The 19799-nt window shown below is 37.3% G+C and overlaps 4 protein-coding genes and 1 long non-coding RNA gene across 5 annotated transcripts; 4 read left to right on the forward strand and 1 right to left on the reverse strand.

Moving 5' to 3' along the window:
* On the forward strand, positions 1 to 592 carry LOC106305139 (pathogenesis-related protein 1). The gene has a single exon (XM_013741509.1). The coding sequence runs from the start codon at positions 21 to 23 to the stop codon at positions 555 to 557; it is 537 nt and encodes a 178-aa protein (XP_013596963.1). The 5' UTR covers positions 1 to 20; the 3' UTR covers positions 558 to 592.
* Positions 593 to 4354: 3762 nt separating this feature from the next.
* Positions 4355 to 6245, reverse strand: LOC106302304. Its single transcript, XM_013738845.1, has 9 exons — positions 6044 to 6245; positions 5856 to 5946; positions 5648 to 5772; positions 5486 to 5567; positions 5293 to 5410; positions 5042 to 5202; positions 4834 to 4948; positions 4571 to 4756; positions 4355 to 4501 (listed from the first exon to the last, which is right to left on the reverse strand). Exons 1-9 carry the CDS (start codon positions 6243 to 6245, stop codon positions 4355 to 4357), a joined length of 1227 nt encoding a protein of 408 aa, XP_013594299.1.
* Positions 6246 to 8664: 2419 nt separating this feature from the next.
* On the forward strand, positions 8665 to 10001 carry LOC106302305 (protein FAR1-RELATED SEQUENCE 5-like). Its single transcript, XM_013738846.1, has 2 exons — positions 8665 to 8853; positions 8952 to 10001. The coding sequence occupies exons 1-2, from the start codon at positions 8665 to 8667 to the stop codon at positions 9999 to 10001; spliced, it is 1239 nt and encodes a 412-aa protein (XP_013594300.1).
* Positions 10002 to 15827: 5826 nt separating this feature from the next.
* On the forward strand, positions 15828 to 16644 carry LOC106305365. Its single transcript, XR_001262973.1, has 3 exons — positions 15828 to 15941; positions 16317 to 16368; positions 16513 to 16644. It is a non-coding gene; the product is annotated as an uncharacterized LOC106305365 (long non-coding RNA).
* A 21-nt stretch (positions 16645 to 16665) lies between these two features.
* Positions 16666 to 18228, forward strand: LOC106305366 (golgin candidate 1-like). The gene is made up of 6 exons (XM_013741744.1): positions 16666 to 16767; positions 17009 to 17086; positions 17199 to 17402; positions 17479 to 17577; positions 17901 to 17978; positions 18091 to 18228. Exons 1-6 carry the CDS (start codon positions 16708 to 16710, stop codon positions 18205 to 18207), a joined length of 636 nt encoding a protein of 211 aa, XP_013597198.1. The 5' UTR covers positions 16666 to 16707; the 3' UTR covers positions 18208 to 18228.
* The last annotated feature ends 1571 nt before the right edge of the window (positions 18229 to 19799 follow it).

The following is a 19799-nucleotide window of genomic DNA, read 5'->3' on the forward strand; positions in this document are numbered from 1 at the left end:
ATTTACAAAACAAGAACAAAATGTTGTCTTTTGGTGAAAGCTTCGTCCTAGCCCTAGCATTATTCTCCGTCATTTTAACTCCAGCCTATGGTCTACCAAAAGTGAAGCCAATCGATGATGTCCAACCGGAACAAACGCTAGCGGTTCACAACGAGATTCGAGCCGCGGTCGGGGTGGCTCCATTGGTATGGAACGAAACCGTTGCGGCCTATGCACAGAATTTCGCCAACAAGCTAGCCAAAGCTGGGAAATGCGCGTATACTGACATGAGACATTCTGGTGGACCTTACGGCGAAAACATCGCGGCAGGATGGGTCCAACCTGAGGATCAAATGAGCGGTCCGATCGCTACTAAGTATTGGTTAACGGAGAAGCCTAACTACGACCATGCCACTAACAAGTGCAAAGATGTTTGCGGGCACTACACTCAGATCGTCGCAAATCAATCATTCAGTCTCGGATGTGGCTCGTATAGGTGTCATGATAATGAGTTGATTTGGATTGTATGTGATTATTATCCTATGCCTGTGGGTGATGCGAATACTCGCCCCTATTGATGATTTGAACTGGATGATTTATTTCCAAAAAAATGTAATGCGTGAATCTATAAAAAGATTAATATATTAAGTTAATATATCTTACAATTAGATGTGATCATATTAAACCAGCTAGTTTATAATTGTATTAATGATGTTGTCGTATTACCATTGTGATAGAGAGGTAAAAAACATAAAACAAAATAAAGACTGAATTATATTAATTAGTAGCTGTATTGATATTGATCTGTGTATTTTTCATATTATAGACGTAGGCATAATGCTAGCAGAAATTATGCAGCAAAACTAGGTCATCAGGCTCGGCCTCATATGCTCAAATGTGTTGAGCTTTAGGGATGATATGTTAAAGTCAGCATGAGACTTTGATAATAGTATAATACATTAATAACTTTCCACAACATCTGATCTTTTTATGGACGCGATCATCAACATTACTTTAAGTGACATGCTAATCATTCTTCTTTATCATCCTCCTCTATTCTTATTGAATTAGAGCCGAAAGTACTGAACAATATATTAATTACGCTTTCAAAAACACATCTATATAATTAAAACAAAATTCATGACTTAATTCACGTGTGATTTTTTTTTTTTGACTACACCTTGAAAATTTGTTTAAATTAATTTTTGTATAAATATTTAAAATATTTGAATTATTCTAAAACAAACAAATCAAATAGATATTCCTATATTTTCTCTGAAATTGTTTCTGGGTAAAATCATTTCATATTTTTATTTACAATATAAGTACATATTTCATTTTCATCAAAATAAACTTTTTAAAAATTAAATAATTTCGTATTTATTTCAAATATAAATGTATATTTCATTTTTCATTTAAACAAAACTTTTAAATATTTAGTTAATTTCGTGTTTATTTAAAAAAATATATATATTTCGTTTTAACTAAAACAAACCTTTTGAATTTCTAATTTGTATTTTTAATCATAGCTAAACTCATATACAGTTTCATATTAAATTTTGATATTAATTTAATATAATGCTTTGCAATAAAAATTTTGATCCTTAACCAATAATTTATTCAATTTAGAACTTTGTATCACATGATCGAAAATATGCTATCATTGACAATTTAAAACAAATAAATTAAATTATTGCATGAAACTATAAAATTGTTATATTTTAAATTTTATATTAAACAATTTGTAATATGGTAAATATTAAAATTATATACAATTAATCATGTAAAAATATTATTTGTGTAACAATGAAAATAATCACCCGTACGATTGTGCGGGTCAAAATCTAGTTGTAGCTTAAAGCGACAAGTATTTGATAGTCATGTTCTGAAATAAACATAATTAGTTATTTTTAGCTATGCATGGCAATCGAGTTGGCATCGTGGAGCGAGCGAGTAAAGGTTCGACTGGTTTAAACGCAGTGGTTACAGTTGCGGGTGCGAAAGTTTGCGGATGCGGATGCGGAAGTTTGCGGATGCGGGTGGTTGCAGTTTCAAGCGTTATAAAGCGTTTTCTATGACTGGTACAACGTTTGAAAATTGTTGCATTTGCGGAATATTTGTGACTGATTGATTATAAGATATTGCAGTGGTTAATAATAAATTACCCATATTAACATATTATAACATTAAAAATATATAAAAACATACTATTGCAATAAAATATAATAATTATCAACACAATATGATTAATAAAAATATTATGTTTATTTATAAAAAAAATAAATTAGTTGATAGTTATAATTTTAATAAAATTTGTTTTGAAGATTTATATTTAAAAAAATTTTAAAAAATTTTAAAAATTTTATTTCATTTTATATATGTGTATATCTTTATATATTTATGTATAAAATGTTTAAAAGTTCTAATAAATAGTTAGTTTAAAGTTTTTTAAAGCAAATTATGATATTGTTTGTGAAATTTAATTAATATATAAAATATTTTTTTTATTTATAATATTTCCATTTTAAATTTAAATTTTTTAAATTTTAAAATATTTTTGAAAATAATTTTATATCTATTTTTCCACCCACAACCGCAAACACTAGTTGAAACCATCTTTTGATTTTAAGAGGTTCAGAGCGGTTTGGAGCGATTTGTAGCGGTTTGTATGATTGTTTCGAAACGCTGTCAACCGCTACCAACCGCAAAAGCTGCGTTTGCGGATTGTAACAGGAAAAACAGTCATACCTTAAAAGTTCGATAACATGTAAACTATTGTGAAACTACTTCTTTTTTTTTTTGTTGTAAAACTACTTTTAAATCAGTATATATATATATATATACACTAGGGCCGGCCCGACTTTCGGGCGGGAAGTTTGAATAAAACAATTTCATATGATTTATATTTATTTATGAATAAATATAAGTCATAATATTAATTTTAATAATTTTTTTGTATCAACTAAAATTACAGTATATTCGATTGTTCAATAAACAACACTGATAAGAACTATTAAATCATATTGTTATTTCAATAAATATTTTAGTATAAAGTAAAACTACAGTATTCTTTATTAGTTGTTATATAAAAAAATAGTTTCGAAATTTATTTTTAAACAAAATACTTGTGCACAACATATTTATTTTATTATAGTATTTCTAGCTACTATCTAGAAACGTCATTTAAAACATAGTTGTTAGATTACTAATGCCATAACTGAATTGATTAATTTTTAAAAGAATACATCTGTTTCATGACAAAAATATGTCTGAAACGGAATAGTACTGGAACTTCAGTGTTATACTGGTTATGTGTTTAATCTGTAGTTATGAGGTTAATATAATTAATTTTATTATCATATATTACTATGAGAGTAACCTTCGCTATTATTTGATAAACATCTTAGACACTAAACGCATAGGATTTGTCATGACGAAACGGATATAGATAACACAATCTATATTTAACGATCATCCTTAACTTTATTTATCTTTATATAAAGATATAATATATCTGAATTTTCTTTCATATAATGAATGCAAAGTGAGTCATGAACATGATTATTTGTCAAAAATCTTAACGATAGCTATAACTGACAAAAACTGGTTATATTATTCTAAACTATTATTATCTTAGTCGATGGTCTGACTAAATATATCAAATAGTAAAGACACACATTATCTCTATATATTATTCTAAACTATATTTTTTCTGGAATTACAGGACTGACTTTTTCATTTTATGGTAAGGCCCAATTTTAATATACTCTTTACGAACACTGATACAATGCGAATAGTCGAATCACGACCCAAAAAATAAAGATCCAGATTTTAAAACATGTGACTAACCCATCTTCCCACCACAAACATAGTAACTAATGCGAAGAGGTCAATATGCGATAACACTAAGTTTTAAAAAGAAAAGAAAAGAACAAAAAAAAAAAAAACTTCCGTAAACACATGGAGAATAATTATATTAGATTGTGGACTACAGACGTACACTCATGCACATAACCAAAGTTCTGTAATACATCAAATGATTATGGACGTCAGCTTATGCACACACTTTTAAAAACACTAAATAACTGTATACCATGATTATGGACGTCCACTTACGTGCATAACTAAAATAAAACACTAAATATATTCACACTCATATACACATATAATCAGTAACATTCATTAACTCATCGAAATCAAATAAAACATCAAGATAAAACGCATTCATAACAACCATAAAGTATAGAGTTTGAAAAAAAACAACAACATGAATGTAGAAAATCCATAACATAGATAGAGGAAAGCTGAGAATAAGTAGAATGCGAAAACATTATTAAGATGCAGAACATCGAGAGATGATTATCGAAGATCCATCTCAAGCAATACGCGCCCTCTTACGCACATTACCGACAGGCTTCTTTCCAGCACTCTTTGATGACTCACAACTGCCCTTGCCGGAACCAGACTTCTCACGGTTGATCGTCCCGTTTGGCGCATCATCATCCTCATTGTCATCACCCCCCTGTTACATTCAGATTATTATACGTTGCATATGCTAATGGCGAAATATCATAACAAATATTGCACTTACATCATCGACAAAGTCTGGAGCTGGTGCACGCTCAACCTCATTGATAATACGTGACACGGTGAACGTCTGGTGATTGACGGTGAAGTTGTAGGATGTGACACGGACCTGGAAAGTGTAGGTCTTGCCTTCCATTCCTGCAACGAACGGAGGCATCACGGAATCCTCAGGGTTCACTCCTTCTTCAGCCTTGTCATCAAATGGAAGCATCGAGCGTGTCAACAACATTACATAATAACCACACAAGTAATCAAAGTATATCTTACCAGTAACTGAACCGCCTCACTTGCCCTGAGATTGTGGAACTTAGTCATAACACCATCAAAGCAAACAAATGTCCCTTCCGCAGTATCATCAGTTACAACCATCTCAACGCGATAACTAAAAGAGAACAAATAAACCGAAGTGGAATCAGTGTGATGCAAGTGATCAAAAAAGCAACCAACTATCATATTATAACAAATCGCTACATACCGCAGAGATCCGACCGCATGAAGATTATTGCAACGCGCACATTCGAAAGAAGTGACAGTGCGCTGCAACTTCTTGCTGCACTTAGAACACGCAACATAGCACCACCCCTTGTCCGCTTCAACTCGAGAAACTCTCTCAGTGATTAAGAAATCTATTTCATGCTGCTTAAACATCAACATCACGTGCAGTCAAAAAACAATCTTTATATATAAACACACGAATGAGATAATTGCATATACATAACTCATTACCTGGGGCGGATCTGTAGTGATAAAATTGGTAAGCTCAGCAATTGTCACAGGCTCAACCTTCGCATAAGACTTCAAGAGAGCTGCGGCGGACGGGAGACCAGTGTCTCTAGCCACCAATCTGAACATAAATTCACGAAGTTAACACCACAAACTCTCAACGTATGATTATATACCCAAAACAGACAAAGCTTACCGGTGAAATAAAGGCTCCCCTGCATGTGTCTCCTTATCATAATAAACATGCGTTCCTGACGTCGCGTTGAGGAATAAACGTTCTACACATAGTAGGAAAAATAACTGAAAAAGGAATTACACATATTAATATATGCCACATACGAAATAAGCAACAAAATACCTCCAACCATCTTCGGGTTTATGCTTGTGGCAACAATCACTTTAGGATCACTACGCATGCCTCCAAGCTTCTGGTGAAATGAAACGGCTTGAGCATCGAACAGACTAAGAGTGACAGACACATCACTGCACATATATAACAACAGTTAGTGTAGCTTAAATGATTAACCAAGCAACTATAAAATATTTAAAAGGAAGAATTAAATCACTTTTCTAGTTTGACGGTGACCATGACACGATTTTTGTCCTCCGGAGGGTCAGACACGGTGCTCTTGACCGCCACGATCTCACCAATAATATCTACAGGGTTCAATATTGAGATAAGAGCGCTCAGTGGCTAATCATAAAGCACAAAACCCATACAGATAAATATACATATGTACAATCACATCTGTACCTGGAAGCTGAGTGTTTGTATTGGCTAAACCAACCAACTCTGTTTGGTTACGGAACCGGAATCCCTCTGCATGTATTGGCGAGACCGGATCAGATAACACGTCAAACTCGGTGGAATCGTCAAACCGGATCATCAAAGAAGAGTCCGCAAGCTTGAAGTTCTGAGCACAGCGAGCCACGTCAAAGCCAGAAACAGAATACATCGTCCCGGCGGCGAGCCTCTCTCAAAACTTTGGAAGCCGATTCGCGTTGATAGTAGCTTGCATCAAAGTCGACTGAAACAGATAAGATTTAGAAATCAGAAAACGAACGTAAACAGATCTAAGGAGAACAGGAAGAATCAGACTTACATTCACGTCAATAAGCAGCATATCGACCCACATCAGCTCGCCACCGCGTTTGACGTTCCTCGCCTCCTAGAACCGTAGAAGCCGGGCTTCGACCACAGAAGAGCATTTGCCGGACTTCAGGTCAGAGAAGAAGACTTTCGAAATAGCCATAGCAACAGGAATGAGAAGATCTCAAGAGAAAGAAGGAGAGGGTGCGCTGGAGATCTATAGATACTTACATATTTATACAGATCCAGACCGCTCGGGATCAAAAGGCGCATCGAAGAGTCTGAGCGAGTCATTGAATTCAATTGGAATAAAGACGACGACATAACTCCGGCCGTTTCATCCAAGAGGGAGGAATCGCAGGCGTCACGCGTCGACGGCGCAGAAAAGAGAGACGCGAGAGTAATGTGTAATTAGGGTTGGAGACGCTGTGACATCTGTCGAGCCGGGAAGGCAAAAGGCCCAACATAGGTAGATCGATCAAGCCCAGAAGATTACGCGTCCCGTTTAATGAAACGCAGCGCTCCGTCTTTAGGGACACATGTCGGCGCGAGATGAAGCGACTTATCCATGTGGAAGCACACGTGGGTGAATGAGAAGAGATAAAACAGCCCTTTATATATAAAGATTGCGCTAATTTTGTGAGAACGCAAATTGTAGTTTCCTTATTTTCTGTATATTTTGCTTGTTTCTTTATGATCATCAAAAAGTTTTGGGTCAGTGGATCTATACAATCAAATCTCAAATCTGAGGTAGATTGTATAAAAGCCTTGATCTACATCCAATCACTGGGTTAAAAGACTTCTTGCATGTTACTTTGAAAATTGAATGAACAACGTTTCCGAACTTTGATAATCTTCCGCGGGCCCCGCGGGTTACCCGTAATCTTAGCGGGGCGGGTGCGGGTTTACGATTTTTCTATTGCGGGTTATGCAGGTCGGAATTTTGAGTTTAAAAATAGAGTCGATCCGCGGGTTGACGGGTCATGCAGGGCGGGTTGACCCGCGAACCCAACCCTATCATCAATAAACAACTATTATCTTCGGAAGTCCATTAAAAACCCACTTAAGTAAAAAGGCCCACCTCATAGCTTCTTTAGTATATTACCCATATAAGAAAAAGTGATACTTGAAGCACCTGTAAACAAGGTGGGGAAATGGCTCGCCTACCCCTCCATGTGATGGTCAAATCTCCTATGGGTCTGCATAATCCCCTATGCCCTTGATTTATTAAACGAACGCGAATTGATAAATTTGCCCTTAGTTAAAAAAAATCGAGAATTTGAAAGGAAACCGGTCAGAATTCTAACAAAAAAATAAAAAGAAAAGAAATTAATTGGATAATTAATCTTCCTCTCCCCTCCGTTCTTCCCTCCGATCCTCGGGAAAGCCATAGCTCCGAATCCGCCCTCAGCTCCATCCCGCAGCTCGTTCTCGTTTTCCCAAAGATTGTGGAGCGACGCCGTCTGTCGCCATAGACCAGTTCTTTCCCGACATCTAACATTCCGTCGAAGCCGGTAAGTTGTGGTCTCCGACTCGAGCTTTCATCGTAATTGAATTATGATTCGATTTAGGAGTAATGCACAACGGCATTGTTTCGTGTCTGGGTCAAACAGTATAGTAAAGTGGTACAAAATGAATTTCAGTGGTTGAATGGGAGTGTATTGGCAGTAGGGGCATAGATCAGTTCGCACCCGATACATAATTCAATTTGTTGTTGATTGAACTGTGGATAACTTGGGAAAACTCTGAACAACTGGTAGAACTATAGTTAACTTGAAATAACTCGGAACAACTGGTAGAACTGTAGATAACTCTAGTAAGTTTGTTGAGTTTGTTCATTTGTTTTGGCAGGATACAATGAGAAATCATGTCAGCGTACATTTTTAATTCAAAGACCCGATGTTTAGTATAACTCTGAAGACATCAGTGGAGGATACGACTTTGTCAATGATAGAAGAGAGGATGTATAAGAAGCTTGGGTTGGATGAAAGCAAGGAAAAACTGGAATTGAGCTACATGCCGCTGGTGGTAGGATGTGAGACACCTTTAAATATTGTTGAAGATGAGGATCTTTTTGTTTACCTAACGGGCATGGATAAGGACAACCGAAGAAGTATTTTGGTTGTGGAGAGTAGTGGAAGATCGGGACAAATATTGGAATGAATGGAACCAATAGTGGAACCGGGACCTGTAGATAAACTCTCGTGGGTGGGAATAACGATGATTCCACCGGGGAGACGGATGCCACCGGGGAGACGGATGCCACTAGGGAGACGGATACCGCTATGGAGACTGATACCGCTATGGAGACTGATAACGCTGCGGACACTAGCACTGCTGCGGAGACAGATACCGCTGTTCCAACCGCTGATAAGTTTGTTGAACAGCCACCAGCCATAAAATCGACTAAGTATATAGAGGAATGGGGTGATTGTTTGAGTCTGTGTAAGCATGACGAATTCCCAAGTAAGAGTGTAATTCAGGAGATTGTCGATAGAGCTGCTTATAGTGAATGCTATCATTATCTCACCAAATAGTCTGATCGTAGACGATTAGTGATTGGATGTCGCAGGCTAGCTGTAAACGGGGATTACGAGCTGCAAAGATTCCACAGACATACATTTTTTCGATTAGGAGCTACATGAATAAGCATACATGCTCTCGGACTAGTCAAAGTGACAGCAACGATAAGCGAAAAGGGTCACCAGAACTAGTGTCATCCTTTTTGAATGAGGAATTCTCGGGAGGCTTGGAAACTCCAAGTCCAAAGGTTATTAAGGGTATTGTTAAGTTCAAACATGGGGTAATGATATCATACTCGACAGCCTTGCGCGGAAAGAATTTGGCGGTTTGTGATCAACATGGTAATCCAGAAGATAGCTACAAGATGATGTATAGCTATTTGTACATGTTAAAGCAAGTGAATCCGGGAACAACAACCGATGTGAAATTGGATGAGGCAGGTAAATTCAAATACCTCTTCATAGCCTTGGGAGTTTGCATAGAGGTTTTTGCAGTCATGAGGAAAGTGATAGTCGTGGATGCGACATGGCTGAAGAACGGATATGGCGGTGTTCTAGTTTTTGCCAAAGCTCAAGATCCAAATCGCCACCATTATCCACTAGCGTTGGCAGTACTAGATGGAGAGAATCATGCTAGCTGGACTTGGTTTTTCGAGATGCTTAAGAGAGCTATACTATACTCTTCTGAACTGGTTTTCATGACTGACAGAAATCAAAGCCTTGTCTTTGTAGTAGCAAACGTGTATCCACAGGCTCACCATGGCCATTTTTTATGGCATTTGAAGGAAAATGTGAAAGTGCATGCTTGTAACGTCAACAAAGATGTAGTTGTGCATAGATTCATGGAATTGAGTAGATATTACACCATGGCTGACTTCGACCCTGCCTACGAATCGTTTAAGAGAAGATATCCTTCGGTTTGGAAATATGTGGTGGAGCATACTCAAAAACACAAATGGGCAAGAGTTTTTTTTCCACGTGACAGGTACAACTGGAACACAAGCAACAGTGTAGAATCAATGAACAACATGTTTAGAGAGGCAAGGAGGTGGGCTTTAATACCAATGTTGGAATGTATCATCAAGACATTCTCTGATTAGTTTAATCAACATCGCAAGGATGTTGTTTCTGGATCAGTCGAGACGAAGCTGGTGCCTCTGGTTGAGAACTACTTACACGATCTATGGCATGTTGCAAGAACGTTACATGTGCGGGAGCTTAATAGCTACGAGCTTGAGTAATGGGAGGATGTTTTTGGCGAACTTGGTTGCGAAAACTTGTACTTGCAAGGTGTGGGACTATGAAAAGATTCCTTGTCTGCACGGTTTGGCTGCGTACATATATTACACTAAACGCGGTGATGACGGCGTTGGCACGCGACGTGATGTCCATATTCACTATCACAAGCTCTGCTTAAAATACTATTGGGCGGAACTATGGGCATTGGCGTATTCCAAGACACTTTATGTTGTGCCCGACAAGTCTTCGTGGAATGTACCAGATGACATAAAAGAGCTGAACATCATACCTCCGACTCGCATTACCCGGAAGGGAAGGAGAAGAGTTAAAAGGCATCCATCTTGTGAAGAACGACGTAAAAGGACACAGAACAAGAAGCGGCGAAGGGAAAAATATGGTTTCAATTGGTTTTTATTTGGAAATGGTGCTAGCCCCCCTGCTTGAATTTATCTTGTGCATTGTTTTTCTGTTGTATGAATCGGGTTGTTTTGTTTTTTCTGCGTAAAACTTGGTTATCTGCTTTGTAAAATTGGATAAAACTTGGTTATCTGCTTGGTAAAACACTTATAATTAGTGTTATCTATATTGAATCTGTCTCCCATAGTTTTACATTTGATTCCTCGACTGTAACTTATAATTAAACCCAACGATGTAAAAGTTTTTGAAAATTCGTTAAAGCTCGAAACATATCCATTACAAGACCTTCACCTTCATGTCTTACTTTGTTAATGAAGAACATGTTATAAAATAAATTTTCCAATTAAACTTATAACCCAAATATTAATACACAATACAATATACCTAACATTTTAAAGTACTAATATTGAAAGTAAAACTGAAATACAAAATCAAAAGGATTAGTAACACTAAATATGTTAGAAACCACCAAAGATAGAACTATGAACAAATTTCGTAACACTAGTATTATATGTATAACTAAGACCAAATCTTTGGAGGGAAATTTTTTTTTGGTTTGGAGCCTAAAATATTATATATTTCAATCAAATCATCGAAATCTCTCTCTTCTTATCTCAACCACAGACCACTCTCTCTCTTCTCTTCCAATTATCTCACAAACATCTCCCAACTCTCTCAACATGACGCACCCACACGAGGAGTACAGCCACGTGAAGGAGTTGAAGAAATACAACAACATGCTAGGGTGCATTGCCGACACTCATTACGGGATCCCAACTAGATGTCCTTGTGGGGGAAGAATCGTTGACGAGGTTTCTCCGGGTAAGAAGTTTCCCGGCAACTTTGATACTCTGCCGGGAAGGAAATACTTCACATGCGACAACTTTGAGGTACTTTTCAGATATTAGGGTTTTGATTTGAATCAGTCGATGATTGTGTTAGGTTTCATATGTATGAATCGGGTTCTATTTGCAGGATGATGGACTCCACTCTCGTTAACCTTGGGTCTTCGCGATCCAGGACGAGGTTAAGGGCTTATTGACGCGTGTTGATGAAATGGCTGCAGAGATCGCTGAGCTCAAGGATCAGCTCAAGCGTGTTTGAATCTTAAAGTAATGTTGTTGTTGATGTCTCATTTTGGTTCCAGTTAGTTGTTATTCAACCATGGGTTTCATGGTCTGGTCTTTCATGTTAGTTGTGGTTGTTTAAGACTTGTAATACGTCTAAGACTCGTTCTATAATTAAGCTATGTTAATTTTCGTATGTTCATGTGTATTGTGTGTTAATGGAATTAGATAAGCAGCATAACATGACTTATCATTTTATCACATTTGAATTCAATTATACTAGTGTTACCTAGTTATCCTAGTATTACAAACAATTATATTAGTTTTACCATTTTCTCATTGTTTTACCTAATTGTCCTAGTATTACAAACATTTATAACCATAACTCCTAATTTTTCGTAACAAAGCATCATAAATTAGGTTCACCAACAACATTATCCGGGATGAAACATCAACAAAAAAAGTTCATAAAATACATAATCCGACAAGGAACACCAAAAACTTCACTTCTTCTTCTATCCCTTCTGCGCTTCCTTCACAAACGACTCAAGCCACCCCAATCTTTCCTCAAAATTGTCCAGAATCGACATCACTAGGGATGTTTTCATGGGCAAAAAAACCCAACCCTGCCCGAACCCGAACTAAACCCGCCCAAAAAATACCCTAAACTAAAAAACCCGAAAACAACCCGATAGCTTTAGGGTAACCCGCGAAAAACCCTATAACTTTAGGGTTACCCACAGGTACCCGCAAAAAATCCTATTTCTGTTTTTTTTTATAAGTTTTGTGGGTTTTTAACTAAATTTTTACAGTTTTAAATTAAATTTATATGTATTGAATATTTATTTTTTAATCATGTTTTGTATACAATTTGATTAATTTTCTATTTGCAAATTTTTATATGCATAATGTATGTAAATAAATAAGTTTTAGGACTTATTTCACCTTAGATATACATATATATATTTTAACACCATTTTCACCTTAGATAAAAAGTGCAAGTGGATCTGATGTAAGTGCAAAACTTTAGAATTGATGTTTGGGTCTGAAGTCAAAAGCTTTACAAGGTCTTATTAGTAGAATAATGCGTTGGAGGCCCAATTGATTTTTGAAACAATGGACATTATATTAATGTTTTCTTTTAAGGAATGGCAAAATTGTAAATACTTCTTCTTCTTCCTTTAGTTATCGGTTAAGCTTTCTGCAATTTCTACCATAGCTTATTACACAAATCTGACATCTTTCACACTCAAATGTTGCTTTTTCTTATTGTTTCTTCATTAAATATGTAGATTTCACTTTTAATTTTCGATTTCAAACACTTAAACCCTAAAAACATCATTTTCAGTTATCTTTTTTTTTTTAAAAAAAAACCATAGGGTACCTGAAACCCGATAGGGCAAAACCCGAACGGGTAATCTGTAACTCAGGACCCGCCCAAAATGAACCCGCGAAATTTGAAAACTGAATATACGGGTTTTGGGTTTTAAATTTCAACCGGGTTTAGGGTACCCTATGGGTAAAAACCCATTGTTAACATCCCTAGACATCACTGTCTCCACTTCTTCCCCCGCTGCAATGCCTTCAAGGACTAACATGTTCTGCATTAACGGATCCTTCATTTACTTGTCCAGCTGCAATTTCATACATGTCTTCAAAAAAGACAGTATAGACTTCATTAATACTTAATCCAGCTGTCGACAGCAATATCAGTGCAATCATCGTCGTCGTCGTCACTAAGAACACAAATTAGTTAGAAACAGGTTTACCAAATCATGTTTTACCTAGTTTTCCTAGTTTTCCCCAACAGTTTTACAAAATTTTCCCAAGTTATACCAACCTAATTTGGCAATTACAAATGAAATTTGCAGGAGGAAGAAGAAAACACTAACCTTAATCCTATCCAGTTCTTGATTAACACTTGCAAAAGGAAAACCCTTTCATTTCTATTTTTTTTGTAACGTTGACTGGCACATTCTCGGACACTCTGGATCAGTTTCTTCAACCGGTTGTCTAAACCTCATTCCCAACTCAGGAATTGCCTCGAAAGCAAGAAGCTACAAAACCAACACGTTTTTTAGAAGTTAACAAAACAATACTTCAAATTTGATAGCGTTGTAATGTTCTATTACTTACCTCTAGAGGAATACAGAAACATGGAAGTGGCCATAGTATCTTCTCTTTCACCAATCCTTCGAAATGATCCATTGTGTGGGAGATCTCCTTAACCATATAATCAAAGGAGTATCTCCCCCATGGAAAGGTCTTGCAGTATCCAAGATCATCCAAAGCTCTTTGGAAAAAAGCCAATACATCATTGGCTCCTACACCAACTTTCGTTTGCGCGCATATAACACTTCCTAAAAAGAGCAGAACCGTCATCCTGAACCTGTCTCTATGGGCTCCCATTGCCAACTTCTCTTTCATATCCTCCAACCTTATTGCTTCGCCGTTCATGAAATGACGCTTCACAAACTTCTTCTTACCAAACTCCTTGTTCTGAGAGGATAGTTGCAACAGTTTAGGCCTGACATCAATGCGTGTTCCCTCAATCCATAACGGGTGGGAACACCATTGACAATGAAACACACTTCTCTCCTCCTCGCGACATCGGCAGTACGCAGTAACAACATCCACATTTCCAGAACTTTGTGGTTTGAGTTCTTTTTCTTCCTCCTCTTAAAATTTTCTTGTGCATCTGCATCCAGTTTCTTGTGGAACAAGTGACAAAATTGTGGATGCTCCTCAAACCACCTCCTCTCCGCATCGCTTGCCGCCGGTTCCAGAGACAAAAACGTATCGATAACGTCTACTATCATACACCTTGTCCCCAACTTTATTTGTTTCATGTACTCTGTTTCATAGAAGAACATTCTACTTGGCTTGACCGCCTCGGTAGCCTCAAATTCCTGCAAGTAACGTAAAGTTCTACATTAGTTATACCAATAATTTTACCAAGTTATCCAAGTATTCCTAATATACGTACGTAATACTAGTTTTACAATTGTCTCATTGTTTCACCTAGTTGTTCTAGTATTACAAACAATTATACCCATAACTCCTAGTTTTCCTTTACCGAAACATTAAAATTCATCCTAAATTACCACCCATAATCCAATCCTAAATTCATACCTCCTCCTCCTCCTGCTCTTTCTCTTCTTCGTCATCTAGGGATTCTTCCTCGCGGTACCATCACAGGCATTAGTCGGGGCCCTGACATTATTCTCAACTTCGTTCTCTTTCTCCACATCTGAGGCTTCCTCCGCCACGCTTGCATGCGGATCCTTTTCATCCTCTCCTTCATCAGAGTCAACATTTTCTTCTTCGTCAGAACCACTCGCCTCCACTTCCCCTTCTTTTTCTTCATCATTCGCCGCATCCTCATTTCCGTCGTCGTCGCTGTTTTCTTCGCCGTCTTCCTCCTCCGATGTCGGACCACTTCGTTCAGACCCAACAGCCACTGCAGCTTCCACGAGGTAATTCATCGGCAGGACATCATCTATCACCGTCGCAGATTTCTCCATCATCTTCGTCGTCTCTTTCGTTTGGTTCATGGTCTTTTTTTTCTTCTTCGCGTTTTTCTCTACTTCTTTCGTCGAAATCTCCACGTTCACGTCAATTTCTTTCCTTTTAGCTCCTCTTGTTTCAACCATCTTCCTCAATTTTGCAAATCTCCTTGATTTGGGTTCGAATTTTCTAGGGTTCTTAGTTTAGGGGAGAGAGCAAAATTGAAATTTGGAAGATCGGAGTGGAACAGTTTGTTTTTTGAAATGGGAACAGTTAAGGAGAAAAGGAAACTGATCTACGGTTTATCTGGTCTGCTTTCTTCGGTTTAATAATAATTTACGGTTTGTATTTACTTTGGATAGCAGTTTGATTTAGATCGGATTAAAACTGGGTAAAACCAGATAATACTCGTAAATATGTCAACTTTCCAACGGTTTTGTGGTCTTTTACTTAGTTTCTCACTTAAATAATAATTTTTTTCTTTTTATGTTTTATAAAGGGTCCTTGGAAGATTGATTCATGAAATGTGGGGGTAGCCATGCTCTTCCCATGATCAACAATCTGAGTTCTTCACCCCCCCCCCTTCTTTTATGTTTGAATCCGTTTTGTAATTCTCAAAACCAGCTATTGATTTTTAAATCTGATCCTCGTTTTTTTTCCTCAATCTGATCCTCGTTTTTTTTCTCTACTCAAGAACCGAGTCGGTGGTGCGTGGAAGCTCTTCTGCGGATCCGCCGTGACAAGCGGGGAGTTACTTTCTGATTGTGATCATCAATGGCGTCCTGTCTCAAAGCTGCCTGCCTACCGAAGGTAATCTTAGTGGTGGTTTCTGCACTCTTTTACCATGACAACAATTTTTTTGAAAGTTGGATTTATTAGAGGTTGTGGATCGAAGGGGAAAGTATGTGGTTGAAGACCTCTCCGAGGAACAGTCTGATTTCACATTGTACAAAAAAAATAGAAGCTCATATTTGGTTCTGGTTGATCTTATGATTACAATGTGAATGTCACAATCACGGAACTTTCAAGCATAGTTTGTACCTTGTTTTATGTTAAGCAGTAGGACAACACCTGAACTATTTAGAAACATTGGCATTATTGGCTCACATCTTTACAATTTTTGGTTTTAGTCCTGTATCTGTCTCTTATATTATGTTTTCTCTTTTGTTTTGGGGTTGGTTAAAGCTTCTAATAAGAAAGGGTCCCAAGCAAAGAGATTAAAAGTTCAAAGAGAAAGGTATTTCAATTGCTTCTCTTATTTGTAAGTCGTTCTCTTTGTTTGGTACATCCATGCTCCCAAAAAGAGTACACAATGAGAGTTAGAAGATTTTCTAAAAGAGATTTGGATAAACTGAATCTGTGGTGCATGTTTCTCCTTTAGGCGAAGAAACTGTGATTCAAAGCACATGAAATGAGGCATAAGAGAAAGTTGGCACCTCCGTCAATTTGGATAAAGAACATAGGAACAGAGAATTGCTGATACCTCCACCAATCTGGAGAGAGAGAGAGAGAGAGAGAGAGAGAGAGAGAGAGAGAGAGAGAGAGAGAGCAGGATCCGAAAGCTGATACAACTTCCATGAATATTCAAGGCGGGAAAATGATGAAAAATAACACATACTATATCTGCTACTTGCATGTATGTTGTCATCAAAATTCTGTTGATCAATTTCTTCACTAATTCTAGGCTCGGGGGTTGTTAAAAGCTACAGTTTCCACTGGACAGTCAAAACAAGCTAGGTTAAGCTCAAATATCCTTTGTGCATCAAATGGGTGATTAAACACTCTTTTATCTGTCCGATAGAGTTAATTCATGCTAGTGTTTGGACGTGACCAAATTCAGATATATGCTTCATTTGTTTGTCTTCATATACATCTAGGTTTGCGCTGGACTGTCATCCCGTTTGCAAGATATTAAGGAAGAAAATGCACAGTTGGAAGAGCCTCTCACTGCAAAGGTAAATTCCAACAGCTTCTTTAGTATCTTTTTCACGAGATAAAAAAAAGTAAAGGTGATACTTGGAGGTGTTCAGTGCACCTAATTTTATTTCTCCATTTTTACTGCTATAGCAAGAGCTTACCAAGTCACATGAAGCTAGCATTAGACAGTTACAAAAAGATTTATCATCTTCTAAAAGTGAAGTGTCGAAAGTAGAGTCAAGAAGGGTTGAGGCACTAGCAGCTACGAACTCAGAGGTAGAAGCACTTGTCAGTGCAATGGATGCCTTGAAAACCCAGGCTGCTCTGAACGAAGGAAAATTGTCGTCCCTTCAGGTTTCTAGCCTCTCATTTTGTTCCCCCATTATCATATATTTGAACTTCATTAGAAGAATTGGCAAATGATACACAGGTGGAATGTACATCTCTGAATCAAGAGCTGCAAGATATGGAAGTTCGTCCTCGCAGAGGGAAAACAAAATCTACGGATGAACCAAACCAATTGACACAGGTATGTAATTTTTAGGTTATCATGCTCTACATTGTGGAAGTTAACTTCAATTGTGAATTTGTGAGCTCTTTGCACACTTTAATTTTTTTTGTTAGAAGTAAAAACCAAGAACTTATATGCAAAAAGTATTTACGATCCCTTGGTAACTTTGATAAGTCATGTATCGAACCTTAATTCTTCTATTGTAGTCGTTTCACATCTTAAAAATACTTGGCATTATCAAATTTCAAATTCTTAAAAGCGAGAAGTATATTCAAATCCTTGGAAACAAAGTTTATCAGCTTTTCGAACTTCAGATTTTGCTACTCATTCAAATTATGCAGATTCAAGCATGGCAGGGCGAAGTGGATCATGCTCGACATGCTCAGAGAGATGCCGAGGAGAAACTTGCTTCAATGGAGGCATGATACTAACTTACTAACCTCGGAACTTCTTTATGACATGATGATGTAAATGTTTTTGTGCGCTACAATTAGCATTATTTTTGACACATGATCGGTTTGTTTGTTGTAGGCTGAAATGCAACAGGTGAGGGTTGAAATGGTAGCCATGAAGAGGGATGCAGAAAATTACGGGTTAGTTACACAAGCCGAGGCCCAAAAAGTTGGGGATTCAATGGTCAGACCATGACGGGTTACGCAAGGAAAGCAATGAATGGTGCGTTTTAATAAACTCTTTTCCATTTTTGCATAGTATGTATTAGTTGAGTTTCATCAAAAGTTAGGAACATAGATGTTAAGCATTTCAGAGAAGTATCTTGAAAAAACATCCTCGTTCCAAGCAAAGCTCAAAACTCAAAGCATCAATCATTCTTGGATTGGATTCAAAACTAAAAAATCGGAGTAATTACCAACTTACAACACATTAGACCAAAAGAAGCTAAACTTTTTTTGTGCGCCGAAGAAGAAGATAGAATTTGAGACTGAGGTATCTTTACTAATAATGTTAAATGAGTTTATTAGTAAGACTCGCTGATTTTCAAAAACTACGCGGAGAGTTTAGCGATTGTGGCACTATGGTAATTATGTATCAAAAGATATGGGTATAGTTGTCAATTAAACCATGTATGCGTAGAGAGATGTACAAAATCAAATCTATCTATTACCAGAGAATAAAGGACAAAACTTAGGTTCACCCCATGTGGTAAACTCTCAAATTCTGTTGGGTCCCTCCTAGATGGAAAGGACCAATTGGGGTGAACTTGAAATAATTAATGTTCCCCTTTTGGCACTTACACAAATAATAGAGCTTTGACAAAAAGAAACAAGAGAGAGAGAAAGGAGAAAAAGAGAGAGAAGGAGAAAACTCGTAAGGTGATTTCAAGACTTGATTTGGAGGGTCAAACGGATCCTGATCGGGCTGATATTTTGTGGGAAGCTTCTTTAGTAAGTGGGTTAGAGGTTCACCGAAGGGATTTGGTTTTCAATGGTTGGATCTTCTGTTGTCTGGGTTTTCTTGAAGCTGGTCGCCATAGTTCTTCAGCAGAGCAGTCTTGGGTGTTTGGTAAATCCAACGGTGAGATCTTCTCTTATTGAGCTGAAATTTGGCAGAGGTATTGTCGACTTGTTTATCTTGGATTTGTACGGTTGGATTAGTTTCTGGAAGCCGGAATCTTTGTGAGCTGAGGTCGTTTTGTTGCTGCCGGTTTTGAAGCTTTGTGTTGCTCTCTTGTTGTTGTTTGTGTTGGAGATAGCTCTTTGTAGCTAGATTCTCTGTTCTGTTCAGGCTGTTGAACAGAGAGGACGTGGTTGTACTCATACCATTTATATAGTGGATTTTTGAGTGGACTACGGTCCCGTGGTTTTTCCTTCTCACATCGAGGAGGTTTTCCACGTAAAAATTGTGTGTCTCATTTAGTTATCGCAACTTTGATATCTTGCCATCGTCGAATTATTTTCCTCACAGGTTTGCACAAGGTCAGGGGAACACGACCATTAGTATTTCCGCTGCGCCGTGTGACTTTCCCCAACATTTCTCAACTCTAAAAAAATAATGTATAATATTGTATTACATTTATTTAAAGAATATAAAATAAGACTACATAACATAAATATATTTTTAAAATTTTCTTTGTGGAAATCATTATGTTCTTTGATTATTGTACTTGATTCACATATTTGCATAGATATTTGTGATAGATGAATAACTATATTTCAGTCTTCGAGGAGCAGAAACTTGAGAAGAAGACGGATGAAGAGTGGAAGCTGCAGCATCGCCAAGTG

This window comes from Brassica oleracea, chromosome C7, assembly GCF_000695525.1.
Source record: "Brassica oleracea var. oleracea cultivar TO1000 chromosome C7, BOL, whole genome shotgun sequence".
Classification (NCBI taxonomy): Eukaryota; Viridiplantae; Streptophyta; class Magnoliopsida; order Brassicales; family Brassicaceae; genus Brassica; species Brassica oleracea.